General features: G+C 46.9%; 1 protein-coding gene across 2 annotated transcripts in view; it reads left to right on the forward strand.

Moving 5' to 3' along the window:
* ern1 (endoplasmic reticulum to nucleus signaling 1) overlaps positions 1-22,373 on the forward strand; it is a 94,575-nt gene that overhangs the window by 41,333 nt on the left and 30,869 nt on the right. For both annotated transcript variants that reach the window (XM_085963940.1, XM_085963941.1), the window contains 7 exons: positions 5,486-5,587; positions 6,755-7,016; positions 8,724-8,802; positions 14,352-14,511; positions 17,808-17,926; positions 19,007-19,192; positions 21,831-22,092. In XM_085963940.1, the coding sequence (XP_085820066.1) occupies positions 5,486-5,587; positions 6,755-7,016; positions 8,724-8,802; positions 14,352-14,511; positions 17,808-17,926; positions 19,007-19,192; positions 21,831-22,092 (1,170 nt within the window). The remainder of the gene's footprint in view (positions 1-5,485; positions 5,588-6,754; positions 7,017-8,723; positions 8,803-14,351; positions 14,512-17,807; positions 17,927-19,006; positions 19,193-21,830; positions 22,093-22,373) is intronic.

The following is a 22,373-nucleotide window of genomic DNA, read 5'->3' on the forward strand; positions in this document are numbered from 1 at the left end:
ATCGTCCTGTAGCCTGAGGCTTTCCTCCTCGCAATTTACCACCCCACCAATTTTCGTGTCATCTGCGAACTTACTGATCATACCTTTTACATTCCCATCCAAATCATTTATGTAGATCACAAACAGCAAGGGACCCAGCACCGATCCCTGAGGTACCCCACTAGACACAGGCTTCCAGTCACAAAAGCAACCTTCGACCATCACCCTCTGCCTCCTGCCACTCAGCCAGTTTAGGATCCAACGTGCCAAGGCACCCTGGATCCGATGGGCTCTTACCTTCTTGACCAGTCTCCTATGCGGGACTTTGTCAAAAGCCTTACTGAAGTCCATGTATACCACATCCACAGCATTTCCCTCATCCCCACACCTAGTCACCCCCTCGAAAAATTCAATCAGATTGGTCAGACATGATTTACCCTTGACAAAGCCATGCTGACTATCCCCGATTAATCCTTGCCTCTCCAAGTGGAGACTAATTTTGTCCCTCAGAATTTCCCTACCACAGATGTTAGGCTCACTGGCCTGTAATTCCCTGGTTTATCCCTGCTACCCTTCTTGAATAATGGTACTACGTTAGCTGTTCTCCAGTCCTCTGGTACATCCCATAGCCAGAGAGGTTCTGAAAATTTGTGTCAGAGCCCCTGCAATCTCCTCCTTTGCCTCACTCGGCAGCCTGGGATACATCTCGTCCGGGCCTGGGGATTTATCCACTTTTTGGCCTGCTAAAACCGCTAGTACCTCCTCCCTCTCGATGCTAATATGTTCAAGTATATCACAGTCCCCTTGCCCGATTTCTATGTCTACATCGTCTTTCTCCATAGTGGACACAGATGCAAAAAATTCATTTAAAACCCCGCCTACATCATCTGGCTCTACACACAGATTGCCACTTTGGTCCCTAATGGGCCCTACCCTTTCCCTGGTTATCCTCTTGCCCTTAATATACTTATAAAACATCTTAGGATTTTCCTTTATTTTGCTAAGTATGCCCCTGCACTTTTTATACTCCTCTAGGGCTTCCTCCGTCTTTAGTCTTTTGTAACTGCCAAAAGCCCCCCTTTTTTTCCTAATGCATTTTTGTATATCCCTTGTCATCCAAGGTTCCCTTTGCTTGTTGGTCCCACCCTTGACCTTTACGGGAACATGTTGGCGTTGTACTCTCTCTATTTCCCTTCTGAAAGTCTCCCACTGCTTTGATGTGGATTTTCCTATAAGTAGCTGCTCCCAGTCCACTTTGGCCAGATCCTGCCTTATCATATTAAAATCGGCCTTCCCCCAATTTAGAACCCTTATTTCCGGGCCGTCTTTGTCTTTTTCCATGACCACCTTAAATCTCACCGAATTATGGTCACTGTCGCCAAAATGCTCTCCTACTGACACTTCCACCACTTGCCCGGCTACATTCCCTAGAATTAGGTCCAGTACCGCCCCCTCTCTTGTAGGACTTTCTACATGTTGGCTCAAAAAGCTCTCCTGGATGCACTTTAAGAATTCTGCACCCTCTAAGCCTTTCACACTCTGACTATCCCAATTAATATTGGGGAAGTTGAAATCCCCCACTATCATTACCCTATTATTTTCACACTTCTCTGAGATTTGCCTACATATCTGTTCCTCTATCTCCCCCTGACTGTTTGGGGGCCTATAGTACACTCCCAGCAAAGTGCTTGCCCCCTTTTTGTTTTTAAGTTCTACCCATATGGCCTCATTAGAGGAACCCGCTAATATATCATCCCTCCTTACAGCAGTAATTGACTCCTTAATTAATATTGCAACACCCCCTCCCCTTTTACACCCCCCTCTGTCTCGCCTGAAGATTCTATACCCCGGAATATTGAGCTGCCAGTCCTGACCCTCCCTCAACCATGTCTCCGTGATAGCAACAATATCGTACTCCCATGTATTCAACAACAACTTCAGTTCATCCACCTTATTTGCAAGACTCCTTGCATTAAAATAAATGCCTTCCAGCCTTGCCATATTCCCTTTTGCCCTCACATATTTGCTTTGCCTTCCCAGCTGACTTGTTTTTTCCTCCGTATTTGGCTGTAAATCACCCCCTATTATAGCTCCACTCTGTATCCCATCCCCCTGCCAAGTTAGTTTAAACCCCCCCCCCCCCCCCCCCCCAACAGTGCTAGCAAACCTCCCCGCAAGGCTAGTGGTCCCCCTCTGGTTCAGGTGTAAACCGTCCGACTTGTACAAGTCCCACCTTTCCCAGAAGCAGACCCAGTGATCCAGGAAACTAAAGCCCTCCCTCCTGCACCATCCCTTTAGCCACGCATTCATCTGTTCTATCTTCCTATTCCTATACTCACTAGCACGTGGCACCGGGAGTAATCCAGAGATTACAACCTTTGAGGTCCTGCTCTTTAATCTTCTACCTAGCTCCCTAAATTCTTGCTGCAGGACCTCATCCCTCTTTTTAACTATGTCGTTGGTACCAATGTGGACCACGACCTCTGGCTGTTCGCCCTCCCCCTCCAGAATGCCCTGCAGCCGCTCAGTGACATCCTTGACCCTGGCACCAGGGAGGCAACAAACCATCCTGGATTCACGTCTACGGCCACAGAAACGCCTATCTGTTCCCCTTACTATAGAATCCCCTACCACTATTGCTGCTCTCCCACTCTTTTTCCTCCCTTCCTGGGCAGCAGGAGCACCCCCAGTGCCAGGAAGTTGGCTGCTGCCGCCTTCCCCTGGTAAGTCATCTCCCCCAACAGTATCCAAAGCGGTATACCTGGTTGAAAGGGGGCTGGCCACAGGGGTCCCCTGCACTACCTGCCTGCTTCTATTGTTCCGCCTGGTGGTCACCCATTTCCCTTCTGCCTGTGCAGCCCTACCCTGCGGTGTGACCAACTCACTGTACGAGTAATTCGCGACCCTCTTGGCATCGTGAATGCTCCACAACCCATCCACCCGCAGCTCCAGCGCCCCAAGACGGCCCGTTAGTAGCTGCAGCTGGATGCATTTTTGCCACACGTGTTGGTCAGGGACACTGGCAGCGTCCCTGAATTCCCACGTAGAGCAAGAGGAGCATATCACGGGGCTGGGCTCTCCTGGCATGACCTACCCCTTTAATCAATTTAAATTAAATTAATTCAATACCACCAGTAAAGTAAGCCTTACCTGGTCTCTGGAGCCCTTTGTAGGCCCGCTCTACCGCTGAAGCACCCACCGAAGCTCTGAGGCCTTGCCTCACCGAACTCCCTGACTCACCCAACTCTCAGCACTCTGTTGAAAACGCACTCAGATTTGAGGAGGAACTTTTTCACCCAGAGGGTGGTTGGAGTCTGGAACTCACTGCCTGAAAGGGTGGTAGAGGCAGGAACCCTCACAACATTCAAGAAGCATTTGGATGAGCACTTGAAATGCCATTGCATACAAGGCTATGGACCAAATGCTGGAAAATGGGATTAGATTGGACAGGGCATGATGGACGGTGCAGACACGATGGGCCGAAGGGCCTCTTTCTGTGCTGTAAAACTCTATGACTCTATGACAAGTGACTCAGAGCAGGGGTTCAAGTGGGGGAGACCGCCCAACAGTTTACATCAAAAGGATGCTGAATTGATGGATCCCAGGATGAGCTCCGTCTCTCTCGGGTGGCTCTTGTTGACTTGGGCGTCAATTTGAGATAGAAAGTTTTTGGTCATTTTTAGTTCAAAAGGAGCCTGGAGTAACATTTAAAAGCAATATCAAGCCAGGAAGCACCAATGTCAATAGAAATGTCTTGTCAACTGTTCCCCTGAAGAAACAAGTTTGTAGGGAAGAAGGGGAAAGAGCGAGGAAATGGGGAAGGTCTTTGCTTCCTTATTCCCTCCTCCTGTTCCTTTAATCCTGTAGCTCGTGACTGCCAACAGAGCGCACTTTCATGGACAGACAGCTGCTCTAAAGTACCTCAGCCAAGTAGCCACATGTCCTGAGCCAGTCTGGACAGTGACTCCTGAGGAAAATTTGATAATGGGGATTATTGAAAACTCTGGCTCCAACTAACGTCCATTCACGTGCACTTCCACGTTGGGCTGCTGCACAATGAGCAGGAACTCTGGTTACTTTTCCCCCTTGTCTCAAGCTGGGAGTCACCGGTCCATTCAAGAAACTTCCCTGCTATCCCAACTGATGTAGCACACACTCGGGCTCACACCTAGAAAGCTACATGCTCAAGTTTACCTCGAGAACCATTGAGAAATAAGTCCCGAGTTTCTCTCTCTTTTATATTTACATCTCTGCTTCGGTCTGTCAGGCCTAGTCACCTCCCTATTGCCAAGCCTGTTCCCAAACGTCCACTAATGGCCACAGTGTGCCTGCGGAGGTGTGACTATCCCCTCCATTCAAGGAGACAGCGCAGACTCTGCTAATGGCTCGGTTTGGGAGCTAAGCAAAGCGATTGAAGCTCCCTTCATTCTCTCTGGCTCTGAGCATTACTCTCTCTCCCCTCAGTTTTGTTGTGCTCACCCCAGCAAAGCACCTGCCTTTTCTGTATAACAGCAGTATGTTAGATACTCCACCATTGGTTTTAATTCATTACCCCCTTTTCAGGCTTGTGTCCACCATCAGAGTAGTGCAGCTGAGGTGGGGAAGGTCCAGGGAAGGGTTTAGACATCACCTGTCAATCCATTTAAAATAATATATGTTCATAAAGATACTTCTTCATAAGTGAGCACTGATGTATGTTGGAGAAGCGGCAGGTGAGGACTCACTCCCCTGGATTGCAATAACTTGAGTGAGGTGTGGGCTTGTTTTAGTTTGTTTTGGTCTAATTGCATTTGAAATGGGTGACTGGCTCCCCCCAGTGGCTCAGCAAGTTTCTGCAACTGCTGAGCCACATTGAACAGGAAGTTGCCTGGCGAGTCCTGAGTTAGCAGATCTCAAAGCAGGGTAGAAGTACTAATTGGCCTCAGCACCCCTGGGTGAGGGAGGGGGAAATCAGCCAGGAATCCCGCTCCTGATCTCCATCCACTGATGGAAAGCATACATGGACAGGGTGATTCCCAGCTGTGATTTGACTGAACAGCCCCACAACTGCAATGGAATAGGGGACCAAAACTCTCAGTCAAGGCTCACTTATGAATGTTAGTCACTTGGGGCAGGTACTGGAAAGTAGCTGGGACCTGGAACAGTAATGTGGAACACTGAGGTCAATATTTGTCAGGAGGGAAGGAAATTGATGAGAAGAAGAAAATGTTTGTGGGGCAGGGTGGAGAGAAAGTGTGTAATTTTGAAATTGGGAATGTCATCTTGTGGCATAGCAGAAAAACCCAGAGATGCATTGGAACACATCTCGTTCTGGCACTAGCCCATGTCCAGTTGGATTAAGTCTGTCAATGGAATTCAGCCACAGACCTAGGCAGAATGCAGTTCCGTGGAATGCCAGTAACTGTATAAATAGCACCCACCTATCCTTTGGTACCAGGTCAAACTTGTTCCTTTGTGCCTGGGTGGTAAGTGGCCCCCGTGTGCTGACGCACTCTTCTGTTTTCAGAGTACACGATCACCATGTACGACACTAAGAACCGGGAGCTGCGATGGAATGCCACCTACTTCGATTACTCTGCCACCCTACCCGATGAGGACACTGAATACAGTAAGAATGGTTTGAGTTGAACAGCTGCTTGTTCTACTATCTCTGCAGAGGCAACTGCTGGTGCGTTTTGAAAATTTTGCCTGGCAACAGCGGATACAAATAAAACTATGCAGTCACACCACTTCTGTGCTGAAATTGTGCCTAAATTGACCATTTTACTGATGGGCACTACTATTCAAGTATCACTCTATAGTTTGGAAAGGTTACTTGTCATTTTGGCCTTTTAATTTTTAAAACTTTGTTCTTTGGTTGTGAGCCACACTGGCAAGGACACATTTATTGCCATCCCTAATTGCCTTGGGGGCATTAAGAGTCGACCACATAGTGTGGGACTGGAGTCAGGTGTAGGCCAGACCAGGCAGGCGTAATTCATTTTTCAGACAACTGAATTCACAAACTTTTTGCATGCAACGTATAATTTTTTTAAATTTAAAAAGAACATATCAAGATATCCTAAGGTTCCCTTCCCTGAAGGACATTGGTGAACCAATTTGGTTTTTTATGACAAACCACCAGTTTTCGCGGTTATTTTTCTGGTGCTGGCCCACAAATGACCAGATTTATTGAGTTCAGTTTCCCAGCTTTCCGTGGCGCGATTGCATACTCAATCTCTGGGTTGCTTGTCCAGAACCATAACCACTAGGCGGCCGTACCCTATGTGCATTGCTACGGACATTGTTCTCTCGCTACCACTGCCTGACGAGCCCCTTTTACCCTCTGAGGCCCCTGACCGTTTTTTTGTTCTCTTCATGCTTGTGTGCCAATTTCGACTTCAGCTCTTTAAACCTCCTGAGCCTGGGATACTAGAAAAGGTCATGCCCTAAACGGTGGATTTTGACCAAAATATGGAGACTTTTTTTTTGCATTACTAATCCTGCAGTGTGTGGGGGAGGAGGGGAAGGGGGCAGAGCAGGGAGGGGGAGCTTGACCTGTTTATGTGCTATGGGGGAGGGGGGAGAGTCACAATTCTGAGTGATCATAGACAGTCCAGTCGCTGGTTTTGAGGCACGTATCCAGCCCCCAACTCAGACTGTATGTTCCTGATGTAAAGCACCATTTTTGTGTAGCTCCATTGTGTCCTGATAGTGTTGGCAGCAGAAGCTGTCCACCGCGTTTTTGGTGCAATGAAACGATTTGTATGTATAAAATCTAACCTTCCATTTGCAGAAATGCTGCACTTTGTGTCGAATGGAGATGGCCTGGTGGTGACGGTGGACAGTGAATCGGGAGACATTCTCTGGATTCAGAACTACGCGTCGCCAGTGGTGGCTATGTACATCTGGCAGCGGGAAGGACTGAGGAAAGTGATGCACACGAATGTTGGCATTGAAACCCTCCGCTACCTCACATTCATGTCGGGAGAGGTCGGCCGCATCACAAAGTGGAAATACCCTTTTCCGAAAGAGGCAGAGACCAAACAAAAGCTGATGTAAGTACAGTGCCGAGTTTGTTAAACTAGTGAGCACTGCAGAGCACTATAAAAATGGTCAGTAATCCTGTATTGTAGCAATGTAAACTTTAAACTGGGGTGTATTGGCTATGTCAATAATGTATTAAAATTGCGATAGAGGTAAACAATATCTTGGGTGTAAATTTAAATATCGCTTTAAACTTGCATCCAATCCCATCTCCTTCCCGCTCTCTCTTCCACCTTCCCCCCCCCCCCCCCCCCCCCCAACCCTTTGCATCCAAGCACCTCCCTTTCTGTGTCACTGCTTCCTGCCGAGACAGCGTGCCTGTACTGAGCACGGTGCAATACCCACTGCTAGCACTGCCTTGTGATCAGCTGCCTGGGAATGGGGAGGTGATAGAATGCTTCTAGTGGGGCAAGAGGAAATCCTTCACCTTTGCTTTAAGATAACGATGTGCTTCTGTGACCCACTCCACCTAGAGGCCTGCTGAGAACTGACACAATTAACCAAACAGTGGCAGGCAGGTTTGGATGATGAGCAGTATTAACCATGTGTTTGGAAGCCCCATGTTGGCTGATTACACGTTTGACGTTGTATTAACTGTTAATCCACTTTACCCTAGCGCATGTTGTGACATGTTTGAACAAAATAATGTAAGTGATAATTCAGCACAATCTGTTGCACGGAGGTCAAGATTCATCAGGTTTCCATTGACCAATAAGTAATGTCACTTGAGAAGCTGCTTTAAATGTTAATTTGGCTCATATATCTGAAAAGGAAAAATGTGCAGGGCTATGGGGAAAGAGCAGGGGTGAGTGAGGCTAATTGGAGAGCTCTTTCAAAGCCGGCACAGGCACGATGGGCCGAATGGCCACCTTCTGTGCTGTGTGATTCTATGTTAAAGATCCTGTGACATTTCTCAGAAGAGCAGAGATCGCTCCCGGTGTCCTGGCCAATATGCCTCCCTCAAAAAGCAGCACCAAAAATAGAGATTAACCAGTCATTGCTGTTCACGGGACATTGCTGGGAAACAATGGCTGTCATTTTGTCTACAATAACAGTCCCTACATTCCAAAAAGTAATTAAGTCATTCATACAAACACAATTATTTTTATTTAAATGATTTAACAATTAAAAGTTCTATGTTAGGTATTCAAAGGGAAGCTAGGTAAGTGCCTGCGGGAGGAAGGAATAGAAGGATATGCAGATAGGGTTAAATGAGGAGGCTCGTGTGGAGCATAAACACTGGTACAGAGCAGTTGGGCCGAATGGCCTGTTTCTGGGCTGTAAATACTTGAACAGTCTGCTGATCCAGTCTGCTGATCCAGTGCCCTATCAGAGGGGCCAGGGATGGGTACCCCACGATTCCCCGCGAGCTCCAGTGCCCTATCAGAGGGGTCAGGGATGGGTACCCCACGATTCCCCGCGAGCTTCATGCCATAGTTGCCAAGGTAGAAAAATTGAATGACCAGTCGGCTGTGGTTTTGAGCTCCTCCTTGTAGCTGATTAGACCATTAGCAGAGTTGTGTGAATGGGTTGTTTGCTTTCCCTTACAGCTAAGGTATGGCTTATGGATATTTTAACAATTAAAAGGAAAAAAAGTCCGCAAAGTGTTCCTTTAGCAGACTGCGTGCACTCTTTGTAAACACCACGAGACAGAGGCTGCTGATGACTTGCTGAATTTCTGTTAGTCTTTAACTGCACATCTTGTTCTTCATTCTTAGGCCGACTCTGTATGTGGGGAAATACTCGACCAGTTTGTATGCTTCATCATCACTGGTACATGAAGGAGTGGCTGTTGTGGTAGGTAATTGGAATTTAATTTATCCAATTGTAAAATTGTGCATCAAGCAGTGTCCCTTTTTAAAAAAAAAAGTTTTCAATATTCATTTGTAACTTTAATTAAAATGAAGGGCCAGCGTTTGTTAGTGTATTGCAGACATCAGCTGTTGTATTCTTTTTTTCTCTGATTTCTCCCCTCTTCCCTAAGCACTGGTTGGGACTGGACTCTTCTCTTGGTCAAATGGCCGCTCTTCACCGTGTCTGAATCGTGAGTGGCAGCAGGATATTAGACCAGCAGGAGGCGCTGCAACTGAGCCCGATCCTGTGTCCACCCCACGGCCGAGAGTGCTGCCTAGAAATTCCGGGGGTCGGCGGGGGGGAGGGGAGAATCCTGGCTGATTGTTTTCCCCCTTTACCAATCCGGAGATGTTGGGGGAAAAAAATCACATTGCACCTACTGGTGCCCCACCTGGGGTCAGCTAACTCGGCAGAGATTGGGAATTTAAACAAGAATCATGGAATAGTACAGCACAGGAGGCCATTCGGCCCAATGAGTCTGTGCCGGCTCTTTCGAAGAGCAATCCAGTCAGTCCCACTCCCCTGCTCTTTCCCCAGATACCTGCAATTTTTTTCTCATTCATGTATTGATCCAGTTCCCTTTTTAAGGCTACTATTGAATCTGTATCCACCACCCTATCAGGCAGTGCATTCCAAATCCTAACCACTCATTGCGTTAAAAGGTTTTGCCTCATGTCACCTCTGCTCCTGTTGCCAATCACCTTAAATCTCTGCCCTCTGGTTATTGACCCTTCAGCCATTGGAAACAGTTTCTCTTTATTTACTCGATCTTAACCCTTCATGATTCTAAACACCTCTGTCAAATCTCCCCTCGGCCTTCTCTGCTCTAAAGAGAACAATCTCAGCTTCTCCAGTCTATCCACGTAGCTGTGATCCTTGATCCCTGGAACCATCCCGGTCTACTTCCTGCTTTAACCAGCTGAGCCACTGGGGCAGCATTTATTTACCTATTTTTGTTTTTAAAAAAGCAACACTTTTTGGGAAGGTCATATAAGTTTTAATTCCAGGTTGCCTATTTTAAAACACCTGCTCAGCTCGGGTGTTGTGCGATTCTATGAAAGCGGCCTGCTTGTCGATGCCTGTTGCACAGCTCCGTTGAAAGGAGCAGTGGGTGTTTGTGCAAACACAGAACATCCCGTTGCACAATTCTCACATTCATCTAGGATTTAACACTGTTTTGTTCAATTTATCTCTACCCTCTCCTCACCCTGCTGCTGCTTAAGAACTCGCAACTTCAGCTTTCAACATGAAATCTGTATATTTTATGAAAAAATTAAAATTTGCTGGATTCCTCAATGAGGGAATAAGAACATAAGAATTAGGAGCAGGAGTCGGGCGTTCGGGCCCTCGAGCCTGCTCCGCCAGTCAATGAGATCACGGCTGACCTTTGACCTCAACTCCACTTCCCTACCCGATCCCCATATCCCTTGATTCCCCGAGAGTCCAAAAATCTATCGATCTCAGCCTTGATTATCATAGAATAGAATCATTGAACGGTTACAGCACAGAAGGAGGCCACTCGGCCCGTCCAGCCTGTGCCAGCTCGCTGCAAGAGCACTTCAGCTAGTCCCACTCCCCCGCCCTTTCCCTGTAGCCCTGCAAATGTTTTTCCTTCAGGTACTTATCCAACTCCCTTTTGAAAGCTGTGATTGAGTCTGCCTCCACCATCCCCTCAGGCAGTGCGTTCCAGATCCTCACCACTCGCTGCGTAAAAAATCTTCAGGCGAGACAGAGGGGGAGGTATAAGAGGAGGGGGTGTCGCAATATTAATTAAGGAGTCAATTACAGCAGTAAGGAGGGATGATATATTAGCAGGTTCCTCTAATGAGGCCATATGGGTGGAGCTTAAAAACAAAAAGGGGGCAAGCACTTTGCTGGGAGTGTACTATAGGCCTCCAAACAGTCAGGGGGAGATAGAGGAACAGATATGTAGGCAAATCTCAGAGAAATGTGCAAATAATAGGGTAATAATAATGGGGGATTTCAACTTCCCCAATATTAACTGGGATAGTCAGAGTGTGAAAGGCTCAGAGGGTGTAGAATTCTTAAAGTGCATCCAGGAGAGCTTTTTGAGCCAGCATGTAGAAAGTCCTACAAGAGAGGGGGCGGTACTGGACCTAATTCTAGGGAATGTGGCCGGCCAAGTGGAAAAAGTGCTAGTAGGTGAGCACTTTGGTGACAGTGACCATAATATGGTAAGATTTAAGGTGGTCATGGAAAAGGACAGGGATGGGCCGGAAATAAGGGTTCTAAATTGGGGGAAGGCCGATTTTAATAGGATAAGGCAGGATCTGGCCAAAATGGACTGGGATCAGCTACTTGTAGGAAAATCCGCATCGGAGCAATGGGAGGCTTTCAGAAGGGAGATTGAGATCATACAATGGCAACATGTTCCCGTAAAGGTCAAGAGTGGTTCCAAAAGCCACAGGGAACCTTGGATGTCGGGGGATATACGAGAATGGATTAGGAAAAAAAGGAGGGCTTTTGGTAGATACAAAAGGCTAAAGACGGAGGAAGCCCTAGAGGAGTACAAAAAGTGCAGGGGGATACTTAAAAAAGAAATTAGGAGATCAAGGAGGGGCCATGAAATAACACTGGCGAGCAAAATAAAGGAAAATCCGAAGATGTTTTATAAGTATATTAAGGGTAAGAGGATAACTAGGGAAAAAATAGGGCCCATTAGGGACAAAAGTGGCAATCTGTGTGTGGAGCCGGAAGATGTAGAAGGGGTTCTAAATGAATTTTTTGCATCTGTTTTCACTATGGAGAAGGACGATGTAGACATAGAAATAGAGCGGGGGGACTGTGATATGCTCGAACATATTAACATCGAGAGGGAGGAGGTATTGGCGGTTTTAGCTGGCCTAAAAATGGATAAATCCCCAGGCCCGGATGAAATGTATCCCAGGCTGCTGTGTGAGGCAAAGGAAGAGATTGCGGGGGCTCTAACACATATATTCAGGACCTCTCTGGCCACAGGGGATGTGCCAGAGGACTGGAGAACCGCTAATGTAGTACCATTATTCAAGAAGGGTAGTAGGGAAAAACCGGGGAACTACAGGCCAGTGAGCCTAACATCAGTGGTAGGAAAATTATTGGAAAAAATTCTGAGGGACAAAATTTGTCTCCACTTGGAGAGGCAAGGATTAATCAGGGATAGTCAACATGGCTTTGTCAAGGGAAGATCATGTCTGACTAATTTGATTGAATTTTTTGAGGGGGTGACTAGGTGTGTGGATGAGGGTAACGCAGTGGATGTGGTATACATGGATTTCAGTAAGGCCTTTGATAAAGTCCCGCACAGGAGACTGGTCAAGAAGGTACGAGCCCATGGAATCCAGGGTGCCTTGGCACATTGGATACAAAACTGGCTTAGTGGCAGAAGGCAGAGGGTGATGGTCGAAGGTTGTTTTTGTGACTGGAAGCCTGTGGCCAGTGGGGTACCACAGGGATCGGTGCTGGGTCCCTTGCTGTTTGTGGTCTACATTAATGACTTGGATATGAATGTAAAAGGTATGATCAGTAAGTTCGCGGATGATACAAAAATTGGTAGGGTGGTAAATAGCGAGGAGGGTAGCCTCAGTCTGCAGGACGATATAGATGGGTTGGTCAGATGGGCGGAACAGTGGCAAATGGAATTTAACCCGGAAAAGTGCGAGGTGATGCACTTTGGGGGGGACTAACAAGGCAAGGGAATACACAATGAATGGAAAGACCCTAGGCAAGACGGAGGGTCAGAGGGATCTGGGTGTACAAGTACACAGATCCCTGAAGGCGGTGGAACAGGTGGATAAGGTGGTAAAAAAGGCATATGGGATACTTGCCTTCATTAGCCGAGGCATTGAATATAAGAGCAAGGAGGTTATGATGGAGCTGTATAAAACACTGGTTAGGCCACAGCTGGAATACTGTGTGCAGTTCTGGTCGCCACACTACAGGAAGGATGTGATCGCGTTAGAGAGGGTGCAGAGGAGGTTCACCAGGATGTTACCAGGGCTGGAGCGCTTCAGCTATGAAGAGAGACTGGGCAGATTGGGTTTGTTTTCCTTGGAGCAGAGGAGGCTGAGGGGGGACATGATTGAGGTGTACAAAATTATGAGGGGCATAGATAGGATGGATGCTGAGGAGCTTTTTCCCTTAGTAGAGGGGTCAATAACTAGGGGGCATAGATTCAAGGTAAAGGGCGGGAGGTTTAGAGGGGATTTGAGAGAGAACTTTTTCACCCAGAGGGTGGTTGGAGTCTGGAACTCACTGCCTGAAAGGGTTGTGGAGGCAGAAACCCTCACAACATTTAAGAAGCATTTGGATGAGCACTTGAAATGCCATAGCATACAAGGCTACGGGCCAAATGCTGGAATATGGGATTAGATTAGACAGGGCTTGATGGCCGACGCGGACACGATGGGCCGAAGGGCCTCTATCCGTGCTGTATTACTCTATGACTATGACTCATGTCGTCTCTGGTTCTTTTGCCAATCATCTTAAATCTCTGTCCTCTGGTTCTCGATCCTTCTGCCAATGGGAACAGTTTCTCTCTACTCTGTCTAGACCCCTCATGATTTTGAACCTCTATCAAATCTCCTCTCAACCTTCTCTGTTCTAAGGAGAACAACCCCAGCTTCTCCAGTCTATCCACGTAACTGAAGTCCCTCATCCCTGGAAGCATTCTTGTAAATCCTTTCTGCACCCTCTCTAAAGCCTTCACATTCTTTCTAAAGTGCGGTGCCCAGAATTGGACACAATACTCCAGTTGAGGTCGAACCAGTGTTTTATAAAGGTTCATCATAACTTCCTTGCTTTTGTACTCTATACCTCTACTAATGAAGCCCAGGATCCCATGTGCTTTTTTAACTGCTTTCTCAACCTGCCCTGCCGCCTTCAACGATTTGTGCACATATCTTTCTGTTCGTGCACCCCATTTAGGATTGTACCCTTTAGTTTAGTTTATATTGCCTCTCCTCGTTCTTCCTACCAAAATGTATCACTTCGTACTTTTCTGCTTTAAATTTCATCTGCCATGTGTCTGCCCCTTCCATCAGCCTGTCTATGTCCTCTTGAAGTCTATAAAATATACTCAACGACTCAGTATCCACAGCCCTTTGGGGCAGAGAATTCCAAAGATTCACCACCCTCTGAGTGAAGAAATTCCTCCTCATCTCAGTCTTAAATGGCCGACACCTTATCCTGAGACTATGCCCCCTAGTTCTAGACACTCCAGCCAGGGGAAACAACCTCTCAGCAGCTACCCTGTTAATCCTCCTCGTAATCTTATATGTTTCAATGAGATCACCTGTCATTCTTCTAAACTCCAGAGAGTATAGGCGCAATCTCTCCTCATAGGACAACACTCTCCTCCAAGGAGCTTCCAACAGGTAGTGGTTGAGGAAATGAACGTTATTTTCTATTGTGTAGGGATTCAAGAGAGAACAGTGATTCTTGTAGATAATTACAACATTTTCCTACTGTCTTTAATACCGTTTTTGTATTCACAGCCTCGAGGCAGTTCATTCCCGTTGCTCGAGGGTCCCAAAACAGAACGTGTTACAATTGCAGATCGCAGGGAATGTGACACGACCCCCAGTATTGATGTTAAGTTCGCACAGGGAGTCAAAAACACAATAGATTACCTGAGGAACCAGTGGTTTCTGATAGGTAAGAGGAATTCAGTGGTGGTGAAGTGCCCCTGGTGGACAGCACGAGGCAGGAATATCCAATCATTTACAAAAGCTCAAAGTCGGGGGCTCCCCGGGAATCTCGGTGTCCGGGGGGCTCCCCGGGAATCTCGGTGTCCGGGGGGGCTCCCCGGGAATCTCGGTGTCCGGGGGGGCTCCCCGGGAATCTCTCCAACACGGACTGGATGGACTAAACGGCCAGTTACCATGCTGTAATGTCTGTAATTCTATGGAAAGAATCGCACCAGTCCATGTCTGTGGGTGGTGACCTGGAACAAAACTGTCTCCCATTGGGTGGATGGAGCGAGGAGCAGTTCATCTGCTCAGAGTGTCAGAGCTTTACTGTGGCTAATTTGTGGCCAAAATCACAGTGAGTTGAAGTGAAAGTAAACTGGGGCAGGAATATGGAATCATGCAGGCAGGAATATGGAATCATGCAGTCACCTAAGTAATAAGCACAGGAGAAAAATACCTGCTCAGGGCAGTGTCCTCGGCCCAACCATCTTCAGCTGCTTCATCAATGACCTTCCCTCCAACATAAGGTCAGAAATGGGGACGTTCGCTGATGACTGCACAGTGTTCAGTGTCATTCACAACTCCTCAGATAATGAAGCAGTCTATGCCCACATGCAACAAGACCTGGACGACGTCTTGGGCTGGTAAGTGGCAGGTAACATTTGTGCCATAGAAGTGCCAGGCAATGACTATCTCCAACAAGTGAGAGTCTAACCATCTCCCCTTGACATTCAACACCATTACCATCGCCAAATCACCCATCAACAACATCCTGAGGGGTCACCATTGACCAGAAACTTAACTGGACCAGCCATATATATACTGTGGCAACAAGAGCAGGTCAGAGGCTAGGTATTCTGCGGTGAGTGTCTCACCTCCTGACTCCCCAAAGCCTTTCTACCATCTACAAGGCACAAGTAAGGAGTATGATGGAAAATCTCCACTTGCCTAGATGAGTGCAGCTGCAACACTCGAAGCTCGACACCATCCAAGACAAAGCAGCCTGCTTGATTGGCACCCCATCCACCACCTTAAACATTCACTCCCTCCACCACCGGCATACCGTGTACCATCTACAAGATGCACTGCAGCAACTCGCCAAGGCTTCTTCGGCAGCACCTCCCAAACCCACGACCTCTTCCACCTAGAAGGACAAGGGCAGCAGGCGCATGGGAACACCACCACCTCCAAGTTCCCCTCCAAGTCACACACCATCCTGACTTAGAAGTATATCGGCCGATCCTTCATCGTCGCTGGGTCAAAATCCTGGAACTCCCTCCCTAACAGCACTGTGGGAGTACCTTCACCACACAGACTGCAGAGGTTCAAGAAGGCGGCTCACCGCCACCTTCTCGAGGGCAATTAGGGATGGGCAATAAATGCTGGCCTCGCCAGCGATGCCCACATCCCATACAAAGTTTATTAGATACCAGGGCCAGGAGATTTTAGAAATATATATTTCTCTCTGCTGAATTGAACATTTGTCACTCACTTTAATGACTTTCAGTAGGATAATGCGTGGTTGGTCACCTTGGGGACTCTGTGATACAGATCCTTAGCACGGTGTTGTTTCATCTCTGGGACCTGGGTCTATATTCATGCTGAAAAGGTGAAAGACTCCTTTCTCTAAGCTGCAAGGAGCTCATATAAACTAAGCTGAGTCGGTGCAGCACATACCTGTATTATCCTTAATGTGGCACTGATTGTCAGTGGTGCTTAAAAAGAAAACCTATTTATTTAGAGAGTACAATAGTGGTGGTGGCAAAGATCTACGTCGGAAGGAGGTGTACCCCAACTGTAATTTGTGCAGAGCCTGATGATTGGGGAGCTCGGGAAAACAATAGAGGTAACATCAGAAAACGCTGGAAAAACTCAGCAGGCCAGGCAATATCCGTGGAGAGAGAAATAGAGTCAACGTTTCAAGTCGAAACCCTTCTACAGAACTTCTGTAGTTCTGAGGAAGGGTTTTGACCTGAAACGTTGACTCTATTTCTCTCTCCACGGATGTTGCCTGGCCTGCTGAGTTTTTCCAGCGTTTTCTGTCGTTATTTCGGATTTCCAGCATCCGCAGTATTTGGCTATCGTAATAGAGGTAACATGTTGGGGGAAAAAATTCTCGCCTCCCTCACATCGATGTGTGAATTAATTGATCTGCGATCACAAAACAAAAACACCCTTTGGTTACAGTGAAGCATTCTACAGTTCAGACACGCTTCCCTCCTCCACTCTCAGCGTTCCCTTTCTGACTCAGACACAACAGCCCAGAGGAAAAGCTGAAATGAATAGGAATTAAATTGCTAATATTTGAAACTGAATTTCTTCTTCAAGGGCAGTTTATTAGATTTTTTTTTATTGTGCTTGGGGGTGAATTCAGAAAGCTTCTGTTGCGCAGATTTAATAGAAGCTGGCAAACTTATCAGATTGGGCCACGATTTTAGTGTAGCTGGATTACTGCACAATAGAGACATCCCACTGCTCCTGAGATCCTGTTGAGTAAATGGTTATTGTGGTTTTGGTTTGAGAAGTGCTTGACCAATAATATATTCCAATATATGACAAAAGTTGCTAAGGGTTTTCTGTTTTTTTTATTCATTCATGGGATGTGGGCATCGCTGGCAAGGCCAGCATTTATCACCCCTCCCTAATTCCCCTAGAGAAGGTGGTGGTGAGCCGCCTTGAACCGCTGCAGTCCGTGTGGTGAAGGTGCTCCCACAGTGCTGTTGGGGAGGGAGTTCCAGGATTTTGACCCAGCAACAATGAAGGAATGGCCGATATACTTCTAAATCAGGATGGTGGTGGTGTTCCCATGCGCCTGCTGCCCTTGTCCTTCTAGGTGGTAGAGGTCGTGGGTTTGGGAGGTGCTGTCGAAGAAGCCTTGGCGAGTTGGTGCAGTGCATCTTGTAGATGGTACACACTGCAGCCACGGTGCGCTGGTGGTGGAGGGAGTGAATGTTTAAGGTGGTGGATGGGGTGCCAATCAAGCGGGCGGCTTTGTCCTGGATGGTGTTGAGCTTCTCTAGTGTTGTTGGATCTGCTCTCATCCCACTCAACCAAACATCACATGTTGGTCATTATTAGGATACAACTGTTGTAATGTGTGTTTAGCCACATTCATATTTAGCCGAGTACCCTGTTCCCTTCAGGACTTTCACCACAGTGAGCATTTTACTGATGTTGGGACCCGAGTAGAATTCACTACTGTCATATGCTGCTTCATTCAGTGTTGAGCTCTGCATTAATCGCAGATTTGTTTTATTTTAGGTCACCATGAAATTCCCCTAGCAGCCCACACCAAGATCCTTAACGACTTTCCCGAGAATGTGCAGAAAATTCCAGATGACGTAATCACTACCAGCCCACAGAATGAGATATTTGAAGATGTATGTATGTCTCAATTGTTTCTCGCACACCTACACACTGTGACCTGTCGTGTGTTTATATGATCCAGAATAAGATGTTTTAAAAATGTGCAACATAGAAACCTGAGTCGGCTATTCAGCCCCTCGAGCCTGCTCCACCATTCAATTAGATCATGGCTGATCGGTACCTCAACGCTCGCCTCGTACCCGCTTTTGTTCCATATCCCTTGATACCCTTACCTAACAAAAATCTATCCGTCTCAATCTTGAAAATTTCAGTTGATCCACAGCTATTTGGGGGAAGAGTGTTCCAAATTTCCGCTACCCTTTGTGTGGAGAAGTGCTTCCTGATTTCCCTCCTAAATGACCTAGCTGTAATTTGAAGGTTATGCCCCCTTGTCCTAGACTCCCCCACCAGAGGAAGTCGTTTATTTGTATCCGCACGATCGAATGCCTTTATCATTTTAAAGACCTCAATTAGATCAGCCCTCAACCGTTTAAACTCGAGGGAATACAAGCCAAGTCTTTGCAACCTGTCCTCACAATGTAAACCTCTAAGCCCCGGTATCATTCTGCCGTATCTGCGCTGCTCCCTCTCCAAGACCAATATATCCTTCCTAAGATGCAGTGCCCAGAACTGAACGCAGTGCTGCAGATGGGGCCTGACTAAGGCTCTGTCCACATCAGCAGACTAACCGTCCATGGGAATACCCCATACTGACTGGAGATCAACACACGCCCACTTTCCAGGGATAACAATCAGGAGCAGGAAACCTAGCTGATTTTCTGGGGGGATTACCCCACCCCCCCTTCCCTAGTCAAGGGACCCTGATCATGCCCACCATGCTGCCCCAGCTTGGAACAGCCGGTCAAACCTGGGACCTAGGTCTGTATGACTCGGTACCAACTTATCGGCCTTCGGGTGAAGGGGGAAGCCTTTGGGTGTGATACCATTTTTATAATACTTTATCATTAAATGTCCACAATGTTAATACTGACAACTAAAGTCTTCTTGGATGTGTGTGTTTCTGTAAATGCCTATTTCTGTATCACTGTAGCAGTCTGTTTTCAGATGTGATTTTTTTTTAAAATTTGTTTCAGCATTTCCCAAACATTGATGAAGTTGCAGAGGACTTCGACATTTTGAATGACCTCAAAGAAAAATATAGCAAATCGCAGCCCAAGCAGGAAGCTCCTGTGGATTCTGTATTGAAGGACATGGCCACCATCGTCTTTAGTACCTTTCTGTTGGCAGGATGGGTGGCCTTTGTCATCACCTATCCTAAGGTAGTGTTGTGCACACAAGTCTCAAGTGAATCAAAGTAATGGATGATTGGTTTTGGGATGGAGGGTGTAGGGTGTAGAACCAAGTGTGGTAATGCCCTTCAGTGATCTGCCCCCAGTGGAATGTAACTCAATCTCTTATTTTATTTGTCTTATCATATTCTTTCTCCCAAATCTCTCTTTCCCCCCTCAGTGTGACACATAAGGAGCTATTGGGACAGGTGACCAAAAGCTTGGTCAAAGAGGTAGGTTTTAAGGTGCATCTTGAAGGAGGAGAGAGAGGCGGAGAGGTTTAGGGAGGGAATTCCAGAGCTTAGGGCCCAGGCAGCTGAAGACTGACCTTTGCTGGCGTATAGTTTCACTGGCGCTGGTTGCCCTTTCGGGAACTCGGTCTAGTGGTTGTTCAGTGTGAGAGTTTGGACAGTGAGTATCCTCGAGCTAGTTGACCATCAGCAGCACTGCTGAGCTTGATCCTAGCCGTGTCCGATACCCACATGTGCGCACTTTCCGTATAGCAATCAGGATTGGGTACCCTGACAGATTTCTATTGCCCTCCTTGGCCCCAGAACCCTAATGTAACGCACTTGCTGCTGCCTCAGCTAACTCAGCACAGAGCAGGAATCGAAGCTGGCATCTTCCCGCTCTGTGCTGAGTCAATACTACACCAGGCAGTGCATTTATTTGCTGAACCATTGGGTGCTGCTTCAAGTTACCTCGTCACTGAGGTACCTCATGCCAGTAAGTTTTCCATTGTAACAGTGAATGTGCTCCTGAGACCCACCCTGCCAGAGTGCGATGCATCCGCAGTAATGCCGAATTGACTCTGGCATCTTGCACGACTGTAATAAAACAGCCAGGTGGGCCCAGTGCGATATCCCAAACAACCGTGGCACAAAGCATCGCTTTTCCTTGTCCTCCTGCAGTCGATGGGATCCGTGGCTGGATTTGTTACGAAAGTCGCTTCCTCTGGTCTTGCTCATTCTTTTAATGATTCAAATTTGCTTTTGTTGTGAAGTATATGAGCAGAGATCTGCTAGTGTGGGTTCTGTATTTTCATGGAACCAATGTAAACACAAACATCCTCAGAGCAGTCAGAATCCTTCTGCTTCCACACAGGTGCCCGTTTGATCCCCGTGTGCGGCGGGTGACCTACATGGACACCGTCTCGCTAATGAGGGTTATTTTTGGCAGAAGTGACTTCTCTTACTCCGAACCTCTGCCCCCCCCCCCGGCCCATCAATGTACACATCCTCTGCCAACAGGCCAGACAAGGACATACTCCCAGTGCCACTGCCCTGCTGTTCCGTAATGGGCTGTTCGTGGTACCGTGCCCTGATTTCACCACCTACTCCTGAGAGGGAATCTTGCTCATGTTTGACGTTTTCTGGGATAACATGGATGAGATTGGGTATGTTGAAGAATCCTGGGTCAGGGCATGTATACAGACGCTCTTTAGCACTTCGGTAAATTGCACTGTGCCCACCTGGCAGTTTTAATATAACCCCTCTGTGTGCCAGTCAATGTTGGCATCACTGGGAAGAAACCTCCACAGTAAAGGAGCTTGGTGGCTGTAGATGTGCTGAGACTAGGGTGAACAGCCTGGCTTCCTTGTGATTTATACTCTGTAGGTACTTCATGTATTAGAAATCATAAGCTAGGGTGACCTCTACTGGCCGGTTGTGGATAAGGAAGGAAATGAGGAACATTGAGACAGTTTCCTTTGTTAAGCTTTAGAATATATCTTCATTCCTGTGTTGGCTCTGAAATTTTAATTGGAAACAATTTTCATAAATAAGTAAGCAAAGACCACATTATTGAGAATATTTAAGCTGCTAAAGGCTGTCGTGGACAATGAAAGCTTAAATGTGGATTTGCCTACAGTATTTTAAAATATAGCGATTAATGCCACTTTTTTAGTGGAGCTAAGGAAGGAGGTTAGTGTTAAATTAGGGATCAGTGGGTGGTGTGGGAGGGAATGGACTGGATGGGCAGAATTGCCTTTTCTCACTCCCGACTTTGTTCAATTTTTTTTATTACAAAAGTTTAATTGCAAGAAGCCATTCCTTGGCTCACTCACAAGATCAGATTCTGTCATTATTTTAAAAACAAAAAATAGCTTAAATATTGCATTGAATATGAAATTCAGCTGTAAAGTTTCCTTTGAAGCAGTTCTAGTTATAAATCTTACGATGGAAATCCAGAATCTGATATCCATTCTTCAAAGGGAAAAGTGGTGAGAATGTGGAACTCGCTACCACATGAAGTGGCTGAGGCACTTCATAAATAAGCATATGCAGGAGAAAGGGATAGAAGGATATGTTGATGGGGTGAGATGAAGTAGGGTGGGAGGAGGCTCGTGTGGAGCATAAACACCAGCAGGAATCTGTTGGGCCGAATGGTCGGTTTCTGTGCTGTAAATTCAATGTGATGTAAAGTTAAGTGTCTGGCTGTGAAAAGGAGATGCTGTCACAGTGTAGGTTGTGTAAGTAAGTCTGTGCCAGGGTTAGAGCCTGCAGGTGCGTTTGATTTTTTTTTTAAACTGTCGAACTGCAATGCTAATGCCACCGCCAGTTTAAAAACTCTATCTGTGCAATGCAGTTGCTACAAAAGTTATCAGAATAAAAATGCTTTTGTTTTTTAGACTGTGCAGCAGCAACAGTTGCAACACCAGCAGTTTCAGAAACACCTGGAGGAAAGGCTGGAGCTCATGCAGAAACGGCAGCTCATTTTCCACCCTCCTATCTTGGGCCCGGAATCGGACTTCATGGAGACATCCAGATTGCGAACAGAAAGCTCAAGCACCAACACGCCAAATGCATCTCCGCGAGCATCGAACCATTCACTGTACTCCAATCATTCCATCTCAGAGTTTGGCAGCTCGGCCACGGAACAAGAGGATGGAGGTAAAGGTTGGCTGGAAGATTGGACCCTGTAGAATTTTAACCCAGCGAGGTGGGGGGGTAACAATGTCAGGACGAGAGAAGCAAGAACCAGAGGCGACACGAGGAAAGACTGTTTTACACGAGTAGCTAGGATTTGGAACGCACTGCCTGATAGGATAGTGGATACAGATTCAATAGTAGCCTTCAAAAGGGAATTAGATAAAATTGCAGAGATATGGGGAAAGAGCGGGGAGCCAGACTAACTGGATTGCTCGTCGAAAGAACCGGCGCAGACTCAATGG

The sequence above is a fragment of the Somniosus microcephalus genome, chromosome 21 (genome assembly GCF_052327205.1).
Source record: "Somniosus microcephalus isolate GS21.2 chromosome 21, FLI_Smic_1.0, whole genome shotgun sequence".
Taxonomy (NCBI): Eukaryota; Metazoa; Chordata; class Chondrichthyes; order Squaliformes; family Somniosidae; genus Somniosus; species Somniosus microcephalus.